We start from the raw sequence: 20,072 nt of genomic DNA on the forward strand, positions 1-20,072 counted from the left end.
AATGGATGGAAACTAACCGAGGAGAGAAGCAACCTGGAACTAAGGATAAATTTCCTGACAGTGAGAACAATTAACCAGTGGAACAACCTGCCTCCAGAAGCTGTGAATGCTCCAACACTGGAAGTTTTTAAGAAGAGAATGGACAGCCATTTGTCTGAAATGGTATAGGGTTTCCTGCCTGAGCAGGGGGTTGGACTAGATGACCTCCAAGGTCCCTTCCAACATTATTATTATTATTATTATTATTATTATTATTATTATTATTATTATTATTATTATTATTATTATTATTATTATTATCCAGCATTAGATAGACAACTCAAATACCCATCATTAACTTCCTTTGGATTTGAAGAAACACTAAACAACATTGCAAAAATTACAGGAGCCGCGCCAACAATTATCACCACAAATGATACATTTTCCCCTCATTCATTAGCCTGATTCACATACTGTGCATTATGCTTCTATACCTGTTTGATATAACATTCACCTATACGAGGTAGTCCTCGCCTTACGACCACAATTGAGCACTGTTGCTAAGTGAGACATTTGTTAAGTGAGTTTTGCTCCATTTTACGACCTTTCCTGAGACCCTGGTTAAGTGAATTGGTGGAGTTTTTTACGTTTGCTCGTCAGAAGGTCTCATAAGGGGACCACTTGACCCCGGGACACTAAAACCGTCGTAAGTACGAGTCAGTTGCCAAGCATCCAAATGTAAATCACCTGTCCACAGGGACGCCCACCGCGGTCACTAAGCCTGAAAGATGGTTCTAAGTCACTTTTTTTTCAGTGCCGTTGTAACTTTGGTCACTAAACAAGCCGTCGTAAGTCGAGGACTCCCTGTGTTTTCTTTATTGCAAGTAAAAATTGGATTAACTTGACTTCCTCAATACATCAGTGTAGTTTTACAGGCAACAGTGGGAAGTGATTTCCTCCCCACCCCACACCCCACTGCCTTTTTGGGAGGAATGTTGTCCAACTGACAGCCCTGGGATTTCCTGGTGGCCTCCCATCCACTCATGAAACCAGACGTAGCCAGGCATAAACGGGAGCGGGGATTTCTTGTTCCCGAATCTGGTAGCTTCCCACCACCACCACCACTCCCCAAAGCCTCCCCTTTGCACAGACTGGGATCCAGCCGAATCTAACCCAGTTTATCTTACCGGCGCTACTACAACTCGCGTTACTCTTTTTTTTTCGAGGCCTCGGCTCTCGCGTCGCCTAGCAACCGACTCGCCCGTTAGCGTCGCCCGTTCCCAAGGAGACCAAAATTCTCCGCCCCTTTTCCTCCGGGGTAAGAGATCCCACCCCTTCCGACTGCGTGACGAAACGTTCCATTTCCCCTCCCCCCCCCCCACTCCCTCGCCAGCCATTGGAGAGAGGAAGGGGGAAAAAAACAAAAAAAAACCTCCGAGCCCGAATTGCATTCCGGGACTTGTAGTTAAAACGCCCGACTTGTGCTGGGCCAGTCTGCGCGGGAGCGGAAACCACAACTCCCAGCAGCCCTCGCTGCAAGTTTGGCATATCCGGGTAGCTGCAGCTGCTGATCGATTCTTGTGCATCATTTTGGGGGGAAGCGAACGGGATGGGCTTGTAATGGGGGGAGGGGGGGCTTGAACCAGTTGACCCACCCCACCACACCCCATGCAAAAACTAGGCAAAGGAACTACTCTCAACTTGTCTGAAATGGTATTGAGCAGGGGGCTGGACTAGAAGACCTCCAAGGTCCCTTCCAGCTCTATTCTATTCAGTTCTATTCTATTCTGTTCTATTCCTTATTCTTTCCTATTCTATTCTATTCAGTTCTACTCTATTTTATTCTATTTTCTATTCTATTCTATTCTATTCCTGATTCTTTCCTATTCTATTCTATTCAGTTCTACTCTATTTTATTCTATTTTCTATTCTATTCTATTCCTGATTCTTTCCTATTCTATTCTATTCAGTTCTACTCTATTTTATTCTATTTTCTATATTCTATTCTATTTTATTCTATTTTCTATTCTATTCTATTCCTTACTTTCCTATTCTATTCTATTCAGTTCTACTCTATTTTATTCTAATTTCTATTCTATTCTATTCTATTCTATTTTCTATTCTATTCTATTCTATTCTATTCCTGATTCTTTCCTATTCTATTCTATTCAGTTCTACTCTATTTTATTCTATTTTCTATTCTATTCTATTTTATTCTATTTTCTATTCTATTCTATTCCTTATTCTTTCCTATTCTATTCTATTCAGTTCTACTCTATTTTATTCTAATTTCTATTCTATTCTATTCTATTCTATTCTATTTTCTATTCTATTCTATTCTATTCCTGATTCTTTCCTATTCTATTCTATTCAGTTCTACTCCATTTTATTCTATTTTCTATATTCTATATTCTATTCTATTTTATTCTATTTTCTATATTCTATTTTATTTTATTCTATTTTCTATTCTATTCAGTTCTACTCCATTTTATTCTATTTTCTATATTCTATATTCTATTCTATTTTATTCTATTTTCTATATTCTATTCTATTCCTGATTCTTTCCTATTCTATTCTATTCAGTTCTACTCTATTTTATTCTATTTTCTATATTCTATTCTATTTTCTATTCTATTCTATTCTATTCTATTCTATTCTATTCCTGATTCTTTCCTATTCTATTCTATTCAGTTCTACTCTATTTTATTCTATTTTCTATATTCTATTCTATTTTATTCTATTTTCTATTCTATTCAGTTCTACTCCATTTTATTCTATTTTCTATATTCTATATTCTATTCTATTTTATTCTATTTTCTATATTCTATTCTATTCCTTATTCTTTCCTATTCTATTCTATTCAGTTCTACTCTATTCTCTATTCTATTTTATTCTATTTTCTATATTCTATTCTATTTTATTTGCTATATTCTGTTCTACTCTACCCTGCTCTACTGGTGTCCTTCCCTAGGAGGAGGTCTTACCAAAGCATCCCCATAGAACAAGGAATCAACAAAACCATGCAAGGGAGGTTGTCAGGATGGTGCTACCTTGCAGGGAAGGCGTTAGCAAGGGGCAATCGTGGTTGGCTGAAGCCGAGAAGGCCCCACCAAGTGGGCTTGTTCACAAGTAACACAAACCTGGGCCCTGCAGAAAAGGACCCCGAGAGCCGTAAGCTTCTCAAGGAATGGACCTTGACTGTCAGTCCATTCGGTCTTCTGAAGGCGCGCCTCCCTTACCACATTACCGTGGGTCCCCTGGACGCCCATAAGTACCCCGATTCTGACAAGGTGTTTGTGGCCCTGAAGGGGAAGGGTTCGAATCCCGACCCTGCCTCGCATCTGCTTGTGAACTATGACCAGGCCCGGAAGGAGGTGGTGATAGTCTTTGACGGCACGGACGGTGCAGCTTCGTTGGATGTGAGGACGCCTGTAAAATTTGGTAGGTGAAGAAGGGGGTGGGTGTGGTGTGACGGAGTACAGGCAGTCCTCGCCTTACGGCGAGAACTGAGCCCGCAATTTCCGAGGCTAAGCAAGGAGAAATGAGCCTTGCCCCATTTGGCGGACAATTTTTGCCACCGTTCAGTGAATGGCAGCTGGCGTTAAGTGAACCACGCAGTCGTTAAGCGAATCTGGCTTCCCCCATTGGCTTTGCTTGTCGGAAGCCCAACCTGGGTAGGTTACACACAGTGACCCCGGGACAGTGCAACTGTCATAGGTACATGCCAGTTGCCAAGTGTTTGAATTTTGATCCCGTGGACCCTGGGAATGCCACATAAGTCATAAGCGTGAAAAACAAAAGTAAGTCGACTGCTCTTTTCCGCTGCCGTTGTCAGTAAAGGAATGGTTGTAAAGCGAGGATTGTCTTAATATAAATGAGGCTGAACATCTAGCTCAGGTATAGGCAACCTTGGCTCTTTTATGACTGGTGGACTTCAACTCCCAGAATTCCTGAGCCAGCCATGCTGAGGGAAAAGGGAGAGGTTTCCAACCTGAGCCAGGCTGGCTCAGGAATTCTGGGAGTTGAAGTCCATGAGTCATAAAAGAGCCAAGGTTGCCTATCCCTGGCCTAGGCCGCTTTATGACTTGTGGACTTCAACTCCCAGAATTCCTGAGCCAGCCACGCTGAGAGGAAAGGGAGAGGTTTCCAAGCTGAGCCATGCTGGCTGAGGAATTCTGGGAGTTGAAGTCCACGAGTCATGTAGGGGGCCATAGTTCCCCCATGCTGGCTGAGGAATTCTGGGAGTTGAAGTCCACAAGTCATGAAGGGGCCATAGTTCTCCCATGCTGGCTCAGGAATTCTGGGAGTTGAAGTCCACAAGTCATGAAGGGGCCATAGTTCTCCCATGCTGGCTCAGGAATTCTGGGATTTGAAGTACACAAGTCATGAAGGGGCCATAGTTCCCCCATGCTGGCTGAGGAATTCTGGGAGTTGAAGTCCACGAGTCATGAAGGGGCCATAGTTCTCCCATGCTGGTTCAGGAATTCTGGGAGTTGAAGTCCATGAGTCATAAAAAGAGCCTACCCCTGGTCTAGGTCCATACGTCTGGTGCGTTTGCAAATGTGGACTTTTCTTTAAAGCTGAGCCTTTCAACTTTTCCCCTCGGCTGGAGGTCTAAATTGTCTTCCATTCTCTCCTCCGTCAGCCACAGGCCTTCTTTTGTTGTGCCAATTGCTCAAGGAGATTGCTTGGCGGGATTGGAAATGTTTTCCAAAACCGTCGGATTGTAGCCAGTTAGGAAGTATTGGGGATTCTTTCTCTGGGGTGTTTACTAATGGCTCTTTGGAAGTCTATAGACACACCGAAATTTACGGCCTCTGTAGACTTCGCCAAAGAGGCAATCAAGCAGCCGGAAAGAGGAAAAAAAAGACTCCGGCTCTTCTCCTCCACCAGCCATCAGCACTCAGATCAGCATAGATTAACTCCAAGGTCAACTTCAGACCAACAATCAAGTAAGGAAGACCCCCAATCAAGAAACTGCCACAGAGCCGTTAGTAAACAGCCCAACTACAGAATCCCTAAGACCCCCACCCACCCACCCAGACAGGCAAGACCCCAGAATACAAACCGACAGCAAACAGCACTCCTTACTAGCACTGATGATGTTAGCTAGTTTGGGTCATGAAACGTCTTCAAGGAAACCACCAAGCTCAGAGAGCACCAAGGACAGTCCCACAGTCCTCCTCCTCCTCCTCCTCCTCCATCATTCCCCAAACCCTACTCCCTTCTAGCACTGATGACGTTACCTAGTTTGGGTCATGAAACGTCTGCAAGAAAGCCACCAAGCTCAGAGGGCACCAAGGACCTCACAGTTCTCCTCCTCCTCCTCCTCCTCCTCCTCCTCCTTCTCCTCCTCCTCCTCCATCATTCCACAAACCCCACTCTCTTCTAGCACTGAGGTTGTTCCCTAGTTTGGGTCATGAAACGTCTGCAAGAAAACAGCCAAGCTCAAAGACCACCAAGGACCCCGCAGTCCTCCTTCTCTCTCCCTCTCCTCTCCTCCCCTCCCCCTCCTCCTCTTCCTCCTCTTCCTCCTCCTCCTCCTCCTGCTCCTCCTCCTCCACCATCATTCCTCAACCACTACTCCTTTCTAGCACTGATGACATTACCTAGTTTGGGTCATGAAACGTCTGCAAGAAAACAGCCATACTTAGAGAGCACCAAGGACCCCACAGTTCTCCTCCTCCTCCTCCTCCTCCTCCTCCTCCTCCTCCTCCTCCTCCTCCTCCTCCTCCTCCTCCTCTCTGCAAACACCACTCCCTTTCTGTACTGATGACGTTACCTAGTTAGGGTAACGAAACATCTGCAAAAAAACAAGCAAGTTCAGAGAGCACCAAGGATCCCAACTTTCTCCTCCTCCTCCTCCTCCTCCTCCTCCTCCTCCTGTCCTGTTCCTCTCTGCAAACCCCCCTCCCTTTCTGCACTGATGATGTTACCTAGTTAGGGTCATGAAACGTCTGCAAGAAAATAAGCTCAGAGAGCACCAAGGACCCCACAGTCCTCCTCCTCCTCCTCCTGTTCCTCCTCCATTCCCTTCTAGCACTGATGATGTTACCTAGTTGGGTCATGAAACGTCTGCAAGAAAGCCAGCAAGCTCAGGAAGCATTGAGCCCCCCCCCCACCCCCACCGCCGATATCACTGTATAACTGCAAGAGCTCCTAGCAACATCGAAGGTGTTGCCACCCGGTGCACCTGGAGTGGATCCGATGGAGGAGTTTTATTTAAGGGAATTCAGATATATGCTTTGCAAGCAGGGCGCTTCATCTGGCTCTCTTTATGTTTCCGTGCCGACGGAGTGAAATCCAACTTAGCCCTGTTCTGATCTCCATTCCTTCTTCCTTTTTTTTTTTAAAAAAAAATCACTTTTAGACTTGGATATCAAGACGTCAGGAAACGGCTCTGTGAAGATCGAACAAATGGAATGTGCTCACTGCCAAGTCGAAACAGAGAAGGGAGCGAGCGTGCTGAAGTCAATCAAGGTACCGGTGAATGTCAGAATTTGGCCATAGCTGGGAAATGAATCTTTGAAGAAAAAGAAAGTAAAGTTCTTTTTTTTTTTTAACACATATGCAGTTTTCTTTCAGAGTCAGAAAATTGATATCCGGGCAAAAGGAGGGGACGTTATCGGCTTGGGAACTCTGCAAGGAAATATCAACATTCTTGTGTCAGAAGAAAGCGTAAGTGACACAACCGTGGGGGTAACATAAGAGAAATTTAAGTTACACTACTAAAATGTATATTTTTAAAATATTAAACAAGGTGAGAAGAATAATTTTATTTTTTGTACTTGCATCCGCTATTCATTCTTCCTGTGCTTCCGTAGGTAACTTTCACCAGAATTTTTTTTTTCCTAAAAATCTAAAAAACAATTCTGGGCTTAGCTGCGATTCTAATGTTGGTTAAACTGAACGCTGCATTCGTGGCGAAAATCATTTTTCGTGTCGTATGTAGTACGTGAAAACTAAGCCCTCTTTTTTTTAAAAAAAAAAATCACTTGTCCAGCCTTAAATAAGCTGATCTGGGCTGTGGTTCTTAATAGAATTGCATTGGCAAACTTCACGTAGTAGATTTTTTTTTGTATTTTTTTTTAAAGATAACGATCGCCTCATTTTGCCAGAATCCTAACACAGGCTGTCCTCGACTTTCAACAGTCCATTTAATGACCATTCTACGTTATAACCATATGACCGTTTTTCACCCTTACGACTGTTGCAGCATTCCCAGGGTCACGTGACCAAAACGTTTGTATTGTGTTGTGTTGCGTTGCGTTGCGTTGTTTTGTACAGGTAGTCCTTGATTTAGAAGCATTCATTTAGTGACAATAGTTACAACAACACTGGAAAAAAACCTGACTTATGACGGGGGTTCACCCGTAGGACTATTGCGACAATTGTCACGCTTTACGCAAACGTTGAGCTCAATTGTGGTTGCGCATCGAAGTCTGTCTGTGTCCTACATTCCGGCTTATGAAAAGGGGTTGCTTCTTTTCAAATAAATAGACCGGGGTTCTTCAAACCTGGCCCTTTTATGACTTGTGGACTTCAACTCCCAGAATTCCTCAGCCAGCGTGCCATGCTGGCTGAGGAATTCTGGGAGTTGAAGTCCACAAGTCACAAAAGGGCCAAGTTTGAAGACCCCTGAAATAGGGGTGCTATGCTATGCATTGGCCAGAAGAGGGCAGCGTTAGCTAGTAGAATTTCTCTTTGGATAGTAAGAATATGAAAATTTTCTTCACTTTCCGTTGAACGACCCTGATTTTGGCAGCCCTACGGCGAAAGAAGGATAGCTTTCTATAAACACAGGTAGTTCTTGGCTTATGATGGTTCATTTAGTGACTGTTCGACGTTACAAAGGCACTGCAAAGTGACTTCATGACCGTTTTTCACACGTAGGACCGCGATCCACTTTGGGTGACCTTCTGATAAGCAAAGACAACAGAGAATCCGGATTCCCTTAACAACCCTGTTACTGACTTTACAAGTGCAGTGATTCACTTAACAACGGTGGCAAGGAAGTCCGTAGAATGGGGCAAACTTCACGTAACAAAGGTTTCACTTAGCAACCGAACTTTGGGACTCCGTTGTAAGTCAAGCACTATCTAGCATAACCTTTTATATCTTGCAATGTTGCCTTGATCCGCTTTTGTTTTTCTTTGTGCGCTCCTCTAAGTGCTCCTTAGACTGGAACCGGTGGAAATATTATAAGGTTTTATAGTGTGGGAAGTCAGCCCCTGTTGTGATTCAGGGTCAGCCTGTGGGTTCGGCAGTTGGGTCGGACGACTCAGAGGAGGAGGAGGGGGGTGTTGAAGAGCTTGCTGAGGGGGTTGGACAGCTTGATGAGAGCCCCCAGCAAGGCCCCTCTCACCTGGTCACGACGCAGACCCAGCTGTGTGAGCCTGACAGCGTGGATGAAGATGACCCACAGCTGGCCCTGTTCAAGGACGCCCGACGCAGGAGGCAGTCAATCAGGAGTAAACAGAGGAAAGCAATGGGGCTCCTCGGAAGGAGGCAGAGAGAAGCCACGCCCTGAACTGTATTTAAGGGGGAATGCGTGGGAGGGCTGGTTTGCTGAAGGCAACCGCTTGAAAAGCTCCTGTTTCTTGGTTCGTGTCTTGTTCTATTTGTTTTTGTAGCAATAAATTTGGCAGGCGTAATTCCAGCCTCTCGCCTTCTTGTAAAAGGGGTTGTCCCTGCCTTTTCTGCAGGGCCAGTAGCAGGCTGGTACAGAACAGCCCCCTCCCGCCCAGAGAAGGAAATATTAAAAAGATATTTCCTCAAAGGATCTGAAAGAGGCAGAAAAGCATGTCCAGTTTTTCTTAATAGCCCCAAGTCTCCCTCCCCCAAGCAGAAACCAGCTCTGTAGAAATGCAGATGTAATAATTTATTTATTTATTTATTTATTTATTTATTTGATTTGTATACCGCCCTTCTCCTCAAGGACTCAGGGCGATGAACAGGGACATAAATATCAAAGTGCACAAATACAGAAATTGAAAACAAATTAAACCCTAATGCCCAAATGTAGAAGATAAATTATATTAAAACAATAATTAAAACAAAACCCGTCAGACCAGACTGGATTGCTCAAACAGATAGGTTTTTAGGTCGTGTCGGAAGGAGTGAAGGTCGGGAGCCATCCGGAGCTCAACCGGTAAACGGTTCCATAGGTCAGGCGCCCCCACAGAGAACGCCCTCCCCCTGGGAGCCACCAGACGGCATTCTCCGAACGGCGGCACCCTTAGGAGGCCCTCTCTGTGGGAGCGCACTGGGTGGAGGGAATCCATTCAGGAAAGTTGAAGCTAGAACTGTGGTGGCGAAGCTATGGCACGCGTGCCACAGGTGGCACACGCAGAGCCCTCTCTGTGGGCACGCGCGCCGTCGCCCCAGTCCTAGGCCTTCAGCTGGGTTTTATAAAACCTTTTCGCTTTAGGCCTCCGCCGCCGTGTGCAAAAAAAAAAAGGTTCAACCAATCAATCAATTTCAACTTCTCGCGGGGGGAAAAAAAAGATCTCGCCAAGTTGGAATCGATGGATTGAAGTTTCTAGTCCCACCCAGTCTGCCGTTACCACCGTAGCCACGCCCACCCCATGGGCCACGCCCAACCCATGGGTCACGCCCACCCGGCACCCGAAGATACATAAGTGGGTTTTGGGTCGCAGTTTGGGCACTCGGTCTCTAAAAGGTTCGCCATCGCTGAGCTAGAAGATTAAGAAGACAAAGACACCTAAAATCTACATAGCCCACCCAAACTCTAAGACAGGACAGAATAGGATTAACCCACAGATGCCAGACGCAGGTCAGAATACGTGACCCAGGAAATACAAAGCCTCGAACAGGAACAGGAAGCCACTCCAAACAAAAGGCTCCAGAGGGTATAAAAACCCACTCCCTACTACATGTGCTCACTTTTTTCTTCCAGAGCCATCTTCCTGTCTGGCTCCCCTCTTCGATAAACTTCAACCTTTTTTCTCAAGCAGTCGCCGTGTCGTTTATTCCCAGCTTGGACTGAACCACGATGAAGACTTTGCCTTCGACAATAGCTATAGAATTAGGCATCGGTCCAGTGTATTCTTTGTCTTCCAAGTAGAATAGCAGGGGAGCCAACTCGGCAGAGTAAGATGTTTGGCTGTCTTTCTCGCAGACCGATTTCTGTTAACAATCAGCCTGCCTTTACTTTGCCCTGAGGAGCCCTGTATGACAATTTTGATTCATCCGTTATAGACGCGGTTTATATAGTTCAGACTCAGCATTTCCAGGATAAACCAAGGCACGATGAAGCTTTATGGCTGTGCATTAGAAGTCTCCTGGTGCTGAAACCGGATAATTCTGCCTTCAGTATTCCAGTATTTGAGGGGCTGCCACAAATGATTCTCCAAAGCACCAGGACGAGAAGCAACGGATGGAAACTGATCAAGGAGAGAAGCAACCTGGAATTAGGGAGAAACTTCCTAACAGTGAGGACAATTAACCAGTGAACAGAAATTCCCTTCAGAAATCATGGGTGCTCTTAACATTGGAGGTTTTTAAGAAAAGACTGGACAGTCACTTGTCTGAGATGGTATAGGTTCTCCTGCTTGAGCAGGGGGCTGGACTAGAAGACCTCCAAGGTCCCTTCCAGCTCTATTCTATTCTATTTGATTCTATTCTATTCTACTCTACTCTATTGCATTAATTCTATTCTACTGTACTCTACTCTATTCTATTCTATTGCATTAATACTATTCTATTGCATTAATTCTATTCTATTTATTCTACTCTACTCTATTGCATTAATTCTACTCTACTCTACTTTACTCTATTCCAGACATGTCAAACACAAGGCCTGGGGGCCGGATCCGGCCCACAAAGTGGTTTCATGCGGCCCGCGAAGCCATCCTGGAAACAGTGAGGGAATGCCTTGGCCCTGGCCCAAAGACCCTCCTTCCGCCAGAGACCCTCAGATCTGTCCCAGTCCCGCCCAGGCCCCCATAGGCACCCTTGATGTGAATGATGTAGAGCTGGCCATGCCCACCCAGTAGGCCATATGCACTCTAGCCACGCCCACCCAGTAGGCCACGCCCACCCAGGCCATACCCACCCGGCTCCCTGAGGGCAACCACAATGCTGATGCGGCCCTCAATGAAATTGAGTTTGACACCCCTGCTCTATTCTATTCTATTGCATTAATACTATTCTATTGCATTAATTCTATTCTATTTATTCTACTCTACTCTACTCTACTCTACTCTACTCTATTCTATTCTATTCTATTCTATTCTATTCTATTCTATTCTATTCTATTCTATTCTATTCTATTCTATTCTGGATCAAATTAATACCAGGACCTTGCCTAACAATGCATCTAGGAAGGAAGTATTGTTCTATAAAATGTGTATTGCGTCCATAACCAACTAACATAAAATCTTATATCTCTAAGATCTTTTTTTGCAATTTCAAAGCTTTAAGTCTTCATCGTCCTGGAAGTGACATAGTGATGGCTGCAATTGATGGAGCAAAACAGTCATTAAAAAAAGACAAAGATGTTTTTACATGTCGGAGCAGACGTTAGAAGACTGTAAATCAGTCAGATGCTGCCCATAAAACGATCAGAATTGGAAAATTAAAAGCCTGCCGAATATACTGGAATCAAATATACTGGAATAGGCAGCATTTAGTACAGATCTATGTATTAGATTCCCTGTTTGCAATCGGGTGTTGCAAATTGAGTTAGTTGAACAGATTTTGATTTCACTGTTCTGGGATTCGTCCTGCCTGCTTCCGCAGTGGCGGTGCTGACAACACTTGACTGTTTTCAGAAGCTAAATACAGGCAGTCCTTGATTAGCGACCTACTATTCAGCCCAAAATTGACGTGGCTAAGCGAGACCTTTGCTGAGTGAGTTTCTGCCCCCTTTTACGACCTGCCTTGCCCAAGTTCTCGCTGCAGTTATTAAGTTAGTAACACGGCTCTGAAGCGAATCCGTCTTGCCCGTTGATTTTATTTATTTATTTATTTATTGAATTTATATACCGCCCTATTCCCGAAGGACTCAGGCCGGTTCACAGGGCAAGTTAAAAACAACACAAAAAGAGAGAATAAAATACAATTAAATTAATACAAGCCCACAAAATTAAGATAACATTAAAATTGAAATTTAAAATTAATTTAATTTAGTTTAATTTAATTTAATTTAATTTAATTTAAAATCCCTCAGTCCAGGCCAGACAATTCAAACAACCAAGTTTTTAAGTCCCGGCGAAACGAGCGAAGGTCGGGGGCAGAACTTCGGCATGCCAAGCTGTGACCTACAAACTTACTTACAATGATTGCTTTTAAGAAGTGATAACTACTCTATATGTCGTTATGTCTTAAAAAATAGTTGGAAACGGCTTGTCAGAAGGCTGCCAAAGGGGATCACGTGATTCCTCGGGACATTGCGACCGCCGTAAATATGAGTCAGTTGCCAAGCATCTGAGTTTAGATCACGTGACCCCGGGGATGCTGATTTGCTTGATCAACCTCCCGGCGGCCCTACCTGTCCTGCCAAGCAAAGATGAAAGGTAAGAAGCAATCCGGCATTTAGTCTTGGCTTATTCCCGGTACACTTTGGAAAAATTTCATTCGGTTGGAACGCGCTGGTAAGTTTGCTTTGGCACCGGCTGAAGAGTCTGTGTTCTGCCAATGTGCCAACCCCATAAATATGTAAAACGGCTAAAAGTTTGCTGAGTTATGCCAAATTTTTCCAAGGTGTCTGGGGGAATAAGCCAAGACCAAAGATTGTTTCTTAGCTTTAATCTTTGCTTGGCAGGACATGCCTAAATTGAAGCAGGGGCAGAAAGTCAAGAAAAGATCATGGAGACCCAAATCTCTTTGCAGAAGATAGTCCAACCCCCAGCTTGAGCAAAAGACCTTATATTCTTGGGTTATTGACATCAATAACAACAACAACAACAGGGGTCTTCAAGCTTGGCCCTTTGGTGACTTGTGGACTTCAACTCCCAGAATTCCTCAGCCAGCGTGCCAGGCTGAGGAATTCTGGGAGGGGGTCTTCAAACTTGGCCCTTTGATGACTTGTGGACTTCAACTCCCAGAATTCCTCAGCCAGCGTGCCAGGCTGAGGAATTCTGGGAGGGGGTCTTCAAACTTGGCCCTTTGATAACTTGTGGACTTCAACTCCCAGAATTCCTCAGCCAGCGTGCCAGGCTGAGGAATTCTGGGAGGGGGTCTTCAAACTTGGCCCTTTGATGACTTGCGGACTTCAACTCCCAGAATTCCTCAGCCAGCGTGCCAGGCTGAGGAATTCTGGGAGGGGGTCTTCAAACTTGGCCCTTTGATAACTTGTGGACTTCAACTCCCAGAATTCCTCAGCCAGCGTGCCAGGCTGAGGAATTCTGGGAGGGGGTCTTCAAACTTGGCCCTTTGATGACTTGCGGACTTCAACTCCCAGAATTCCTCAGCCAGCGTGCCAGGCTGAGGAATTCTGGGAGGGGGTCTTCAAGCTTGGCCCTTTGATGACTTGCGGACTTCAACTCCCAGAATTCCTCAGCCAGCGTGCCAGGCTGAGGAATTCTGGGAGGGGGTCTTCAAACTTGGCCCTTTGATGACTTGTGGACTTCCAGAATTCCTCAGCCAGCGTGCCAGGCTGAGGAATTCTGGGAGGGGGTCTTCAAACTTGGCCCTTTGATGACTTGTGGACTTCAACTCCCAGAATTCCTCAGCCAGCGTGCCTGACTGAGGAATTCTGGGAGGGGGTCTTCAAGCTTGGCCCTTTTACGACTTGTGGACTTCAACTCCCAGAATTCCTCAGCCTGGCACGCTGGCTGAGGAATTCTGGGAGTTGAAGTCCACAAGTCATAAAAGGGCCACATTTGAAGACCCCTGGCATAAGACAATGTGGTGTGAATTAGTTGTTTACAGTCTCTCGCTTTCTTAGCCTGGTGCCGTAACCGCTAGACCAAATTGGCTTTAGGTTAACCAAGTCAGAATAGTTAATACAACTTTATTGCATTTTTCCCCTCTTTTTTCTTGCAACAGAGTGTGAACGTAGAAAAGCTGCAAGGATCATCTATTAACCTTGCAAGTGAAAACGGTCTGCTCAAAGCTAAATATTTGTACGCGGACTCCGCGTTTCTGACTTCAGCGGCTGGCGACATTTTACTGGGGAACGTCCACGGTAAGAGGGCACAAAGACTTCATTAGAGCAACATTTCTCTAACCAATGCCTTTTTAAGGAAAAGTATTCTTTTTCGTACCCAATTTAGTGCCTGACTGTGTTTATGAAGCTGAATATAGCACAGCCATTTTTAATTGCCTTGGGAAACTTACAAGCGGAGCCAGACTTTGAAGATAACATGATTCTATTAATGAACAAAATGGTTTTTTTCCCCTAAGGTTATGTTCTCTGAGAAGTATCCTGACATGAGCTAAAACCCAGGTGCCGTTGATCAGAAGCTGCAGTCATTCTGGAATTGTTGTTGTTGTTAGTTGCGAAGTCGTGTCCGACCCATCGCGCCCCTATGGACCACGTTCCTCCAGGCCTTCCTGTCCTCCTCCATCTTCTGGAGTCCATTTAAGGTCACCCCTACTGCTTCAGTGACTCCATCCAGCCACCTCATTCTCTCTCGTCCCCTTCTTCTCTTGCCCTCCACCTTTCCCAGCATTAGGCTCTTCTCCAGTGAGTCCTTCCTTCTCATTAGGTGGCCAAAGTATTTGAGTTTCAGCTTCAGGATCTGGCCTTCTAAGGAGCAGTCAGGGTTGATCTCCTCTAGGACTGACCGGTTTTATTTATTTTTATTTTATTAAACTTATATACCGCCCTTCTCCCGTAGGACTCAGGGCAGTTCACAAGGTTTTTTAAAACAGTCCAACAAATTACATAAATTAAAAACAGTTAAAATGATTAAACTAACCTTGAAACTAAAAACCCCAATAACAATTATAATACAATGAACCTCTATTATGCTTGACTAAGTTTGCCTGTTTGAATGGGACGGCCCTTCCTATGACTGTTTGCATCCCATGCATAATAGAATCTTAAGGATTTAATAAATGATATTTAATTTAATTTTTAATTTAATTTAATTTAATTTGTATACCGCCCTTCTCCCGAAGGACTCAGGGCGGTGAACAGGGCAATACATAATAAAAAACAGGATACAAAAATTAAAAAGTAATTAAACAGTAATGCCTGTAAATAAATTAGTACACATTAAAAAGTTAAAACCGATTTATAAAACCCAACCCCATCCCATCAGGCCAGGCCAGCTTGTTCAAAAAGGAAGGTTTTGAGGTTTGATCGCCTGGCAGTCCAAGGGACTCGCAGGAGTCTTCTTCTATCTATTCCAGTCTTCTCTGGAATAGATAATCAAACAACAAATCAGCGAACACCTTGATGCGAACAAAGTCATCACTAAAAGCCAACATGGGTTTGTCAAAAACAGATCATGCCAGACAAATCTTATTACATTCTTTGACCAAGTGACAAAACTAGTGGACCAGAGGAATGCTGTATATATAATTTACTTGGACTTCAGTAAGGCATTTGATAAAGTAGATCACAACCTACTACTTGATAAGATAGAAAAATGTGGGTTAGATAGCATCACCACCAGATGGATTCGTAGCTGGCTGACAGGCCATACTCAGCGTGTGGCCCTCAATGGAACCGCATCTACATGGAGGGAAGTGTGTAGTGGGGTGCCCCAGGGCTCTGTTCTGGGCCCAGTGCTCTTCAATATCTTCATTAATGATTTGGATGAGGGGATAGATGGGGAACTCATCAAATTTGCAGACGACACCAAGTTGGCAGGAATAGCCAATACTCCATAAGATAGGCTTAAGATACAGGAGGATCTGGACAGACTCGAACACTGGGCACTATCTAACAAAATTAAATTCAGTGGTGAAAAAAGTAAGGTTCTGCATTTAGGCAGGAAAAATCAAATGCACAGGTATAGTATAGGTGGTACCTTGCTCAATAGTAGTAACTGCGAGAGGGATCTCGGAGTCCTAGTGGACAATCACTTCAATATGAGCCAGCAGTGTGCTGCAGCTGCCAAAAAAGCCAACACAGTGCTAGGCTGCATTAACAGAGGGATAGAATCAAGATCAAGTGAAGTACTAATACCACTTTACAATGTCTTGGTAAGGCCACACCTGGAATACTGCAGTTTTGGTCACCACGATGTAAAAAAGATGTCGAGACTCTAGAAAGAGTACAGAGAAGAGCAACAAAGATGATTGGGGGACTGGAGGCTAAAACATATAGGGAACGGTTGCTGGAATTGGGTATGTGTAGTTTAACGAAGAGAAGAGTGAGGGGTGACAGGATAGCAGTGTTCCAATATCTCAGGGGCTGCCCCAAAGAAGAGGGAGTCTAGCTATTCTCCAAAGCACCTGAAAGCAGGACAAGAAGCAACGGATGGAAACTAATCAAGGAGAGAAGCAACCTGGAACTAAGGAGAAACTTCCTGACAGTTAGAACAACTAACCAGTGGAACAGCCTGCCTCCAGAAGCGGTGAATGCTCCAACACTGGAAGTTTTTAAGGAGAGGTCGGACAGGCATTTGTCTGAAATAGTATAGGGTTTCCTGCCTGAGCAGGGTATTGGACTAGATGACCTCCAAGGTCCCTTCAAACTTTCTTCAAAGGAAGTCCAATTGCCTCTCAAAAAAGCACCTTTGGATCCAAAACACTGCCGAGAACAGTAGTTTTCATTATCCTTGGTAGAAATGATCACTGGGATGTTTTGTTGGCATCTACTGTTTTCGTTGGAGCTGCTTCCCTGAAGTTTGGGCTGGTTGAGACAGAAGCCCAGGTCTTTCTACTGCCAACTTCTCTCCTACTCTTAGTAGAGGGCCCTGTGTCCTGAATCCCATGTAGCATTTGAAGGCACTGAATCAGTGGTGGGATTAAAATAGGCGAACAACCAGTTCTCTGTGTGGATGCCGCTTCCGGAGGTCCGTTCTGGGCCTGGGCAACAAAAAATTAGCTACCGGTTCTGCCGAAGTGGTGCGAACCGGCTGAATCCCACCAGTGTATGTATGTATGTATGTATGTATGTATGTATGTATCTATCTATCTATCTATCTATCTATCTATCTATCTATCTACCTACCTACCTACCTATCTATCTATCTATTTATAATCTATCTATCTATCTACCTACCTACATATCTATCTATTTATAATCTATCTATCTATCTATCTATCTACTTACCTACCTACCTACCTACCTATCTATCTACTTACCTACCTACCTATCTATCTATCTATCTATCTATCTATCTATCTATCATCCATCTATCTATCTATCTATCTATCTATCTATCTACTTACCTACCTACCTACCTACCTACCTACCTATCTACTTACCTACCTACCTACCTACCTACCTACCTATCTATCTATCTATCTATCTATCTATCTATCTATCTATCTATATCTACAGTGCCACTTCCAGAAGTCCATTCTGCGCCTGGGCAACAAAAAATTAGCTACTGGTTCTGCCGAAGTGGTATGAACCGGCTGAATCCCACCAGTGTATGTATGTATGTATGTATGTATGTATGTATCTATCTATCTATCTATCTATCTATCTATCTATCTATCTATCTATCTATCTATCTATCTATCTATCTATCTATCTATCTATCTATCTACAGTCCCATTTCCAGAAGTTGTGCAGTGCCACTTCCGGAAGTCCATTCTGGGCCTGGGCAACAAAAAAGTAGCTACCGGTTCTGCCAAAGTGGTACGAACTGGCTGAATCCCTCCACTGTGCTGAATGATTGAATATTCTGTATTTTTTCCCCCTACCAGTGGTTGGTATGTGGGGGTGTGCAGGCCATCGAGTTGTAATTCATCCAGCCTCTGGGTTTGTGGGGTTTTTTGTGGGTTGGAGAGCTCTGTCACAATAATTCAGAGCAGAAGTTAGGATTCAAGCAGTAAGATTATCCACCAGTCGTCAAGAATTTTAGCATTGCGATGATCTCTTCTTTTTTTTTAACTCTTCTGTTTTTGTTTGTTTGTTCTTTCGTGTGTGTGGGTTTTTTTTTTGTCTGTGTGTGGGTTCTTTCTTTTGTGCTTGCGTGTGCGCGCGCTGTTTCTTCTCTCCCCACCCACCCCGACATTTAAAACCATTTCATTTTCTTTTCTAATGAACTGGATGTTGGCTCAAACTCTGGCAGTTAGATTTGAATAGAGCCAGAAAGACTGGGTGGGCACACACACAAACACATACACACATACAGAGAGAGAGAGAGAGAGAGAGAGAGAGAGAGAGAGGCTTGAGTAAATAAATACAACTTGATGTTTTTAAATTAAATTCCAAGGAACAGCCATGCTGAACCATGAGGTTGGTTTACTGGGTTCTCATTCAAAAAAATTTTGACTGATAGGTTTTTAATGTAGAGCGTTGGGTTGGAAGATAAATTTGGCTGTCATAAAAGGCTGTTTTGGATACTTTTCGGGCAAACGTAAATTATTTTGTTTTTCACACTGTCCCTGTAAAAACACATCATTTTATGTCGGGGTAGAGCAAAAAAAAAGCCACAACACAGCCAGTTTAAAGAAGACAATTTGAACACTAATACCATTATTCTGCCTGGATGGTGGGGGGAATGGCAGGATTTATACTCCTTGCAGACCGCTGGTCATTTGCCTTCTTTTAGGGAGTCGTTGAGGCCACTTGGAGGCTTACCTGTCTCTTCAGGGTCACCTGAGTGGTGCAAATGGGTGTGTGGAGCCTTCTCTGAACTGCTGAAAGGACCATGTTGTAGACTGGAGATGGATGATGTGGTTAGCACTTCCAAGAAGGCTCCTCACCCATTTGCACCACTCAGGCGACCCTGAGGACACAGTCAAAGCTCCAAGTGGCCTCAACGACTCTCTAAAAGAAGGCAAAGGACCAAGGAATGTAAATCCTGCCATTCTCCCTCATCCAGTCCGAGCTGAAGAAGCTTCTGGGATGAAAAATAAATAATAATAATAATAATAATAATAATAATAATAATAATAATAATAATAATAATTAATAATAATAATAATGTAATTTAATTTTTATAATTTTTATACCGCCCTTCTCCCGAAGGACTGAGGGCGGTGTACAGGGCAATACAATAAAATAAAATGCATATAGTTATCCGATAACTCTTGTTCTGAAGAAGGGATCAAGAGGCTAAAGCACCAGTTCACAAGACCATAGCGAAACGACGTCTTCAAAGAAAAACCAGGAAGTCCATTTGCCTCGTGAAAAAAGCGCCTTTGGGATTGGATTGAGTGAGAAAATGGCGTATTCTTGAGCATACACGCAGAAGGCTGGGTCGAACATTTATGTTTCATGGAAAATTAAAAGGATTCATATACGCGTCGTCCTCTGCTTCCAACAGTTCATTTAGGGACTGCTCAAAGTTACAAAGGCACTGAAAAAATGACTGCTTTACACACTTAACAACAGCAGCATCCCTACGATCACATGACCAAAATTTGGACACTTGACAATTGACTCATGACGGTCGCAGCATCCCGAGGAATCACGTGATCCCCTTTGGCAGCCTTCTGACAAGCCAAATCAACGGGCAAGCCGGATTCGCTTCAGAGCCGTGTTACTAACTTAATAACTGCAGCGAGAACTTGGGCAAGGCAGGTCGCAAAAAGGGGGCAGAAACTCACTCAGCAAAGGTCTCGCTTAGCCACGTCAATTTTGGGCTGAATAGTTAGGTCGCTAATCAAGGACTGCCTGTATTTAGCTTCTGAAAACAACCAAGGTCACGTCAAGCGCCGCCAGCCGTGGAAGCAGACAGGACGAATCCCAGAACAAGGAAATCAAAATCTGTTCAACTAACTCAGTTTGCGACACCCAAGCGCGATTGCAAACAGGGAGTTTAATACGTACTTATATTCTTGTAAACTTGTAATAATGATGATGATGTTTGAGGGTACCTTGGAGGTCTTCTAGTCCAACCCCCTGCTCAGGCAGGAAACCCTATACTGTACCATTTCAGACAAATGGCTGTCCAGTCTCCTCTTAAAAACTTCCAGTGTTGGAGCATTCACCGCTTCCGGAGGCAGGTTGTTCCACCACTTAATTGTTCTCACTGTCAGGAAGTTTCTCC

The 20,072-nt window shown here is 44.2% G+C and overlaps 2 protein-coding genes across 3 annotated transcripts in view; one reads left to right on the top strand and one right to left on the bottom strand.

The window, feature by feature from the left end:
- The window catches only part of CCDC146 (coiled-coil domain containing 146), a 90,003-nt gene extending 88,659 nt beyond the window's left edge, over positions 1-1,344 (bottom strand). Inside the window, exon 1 of the mRNA XM_081331300.1 lies at positions 1,167-1,344. The gene's annotated coding sequence lies outside the window, so the exon portion shown is untranslated. The remainder of the gene's footprint in view (positions 1-1,166) is intronic.
- Positions 1,345-2,318: 974 nt separating this feature from the next.
- Positions 2,319-20,072, top strand: part of FAM185A (family with sequence similarity 185 member A) — a 44,137-nt gene continuing 26,383 nt past the window's right edge. Inside the window, exons 1-4 of one of the 2 annotated variants that reach the window (XM_081331341.1) lie at positions 2,319-3,420; positions 6,350-6,459; positions 6,565-6,657; positions 13,993-14,131. In XM_081331341.1, coding sequence (XP_081187467.1) covers positions 3,000-3,420; positions 6,350-6,459; positions 6,565-6,657; positions 13,993-14,131 — 763 coding nt within the window. In that variant the 5' untranslated portion in view covers positions 2,319-2,999. The remainder of the gene's footprint in view (positions 3,421-6,349; positions 6,460-6,564; positions 6,658-13,992; positions 14,132-20,072) is intronic. The other variant, XM_081331340.1, reaches the window with a different exon arrangement.

The sequence above is a fragment of the Vipera berus genome (assembly GCF_964194415.1).
Source record: "Vipera berus genome assembly, chromosome: 6".
In the NCBI taxonomy this organism is placed as follows: Eukaryota; Metazoa; Chordata; class Lepidosauria; order Squamata; family Viperidae; genus Vipera; species Vipera berus.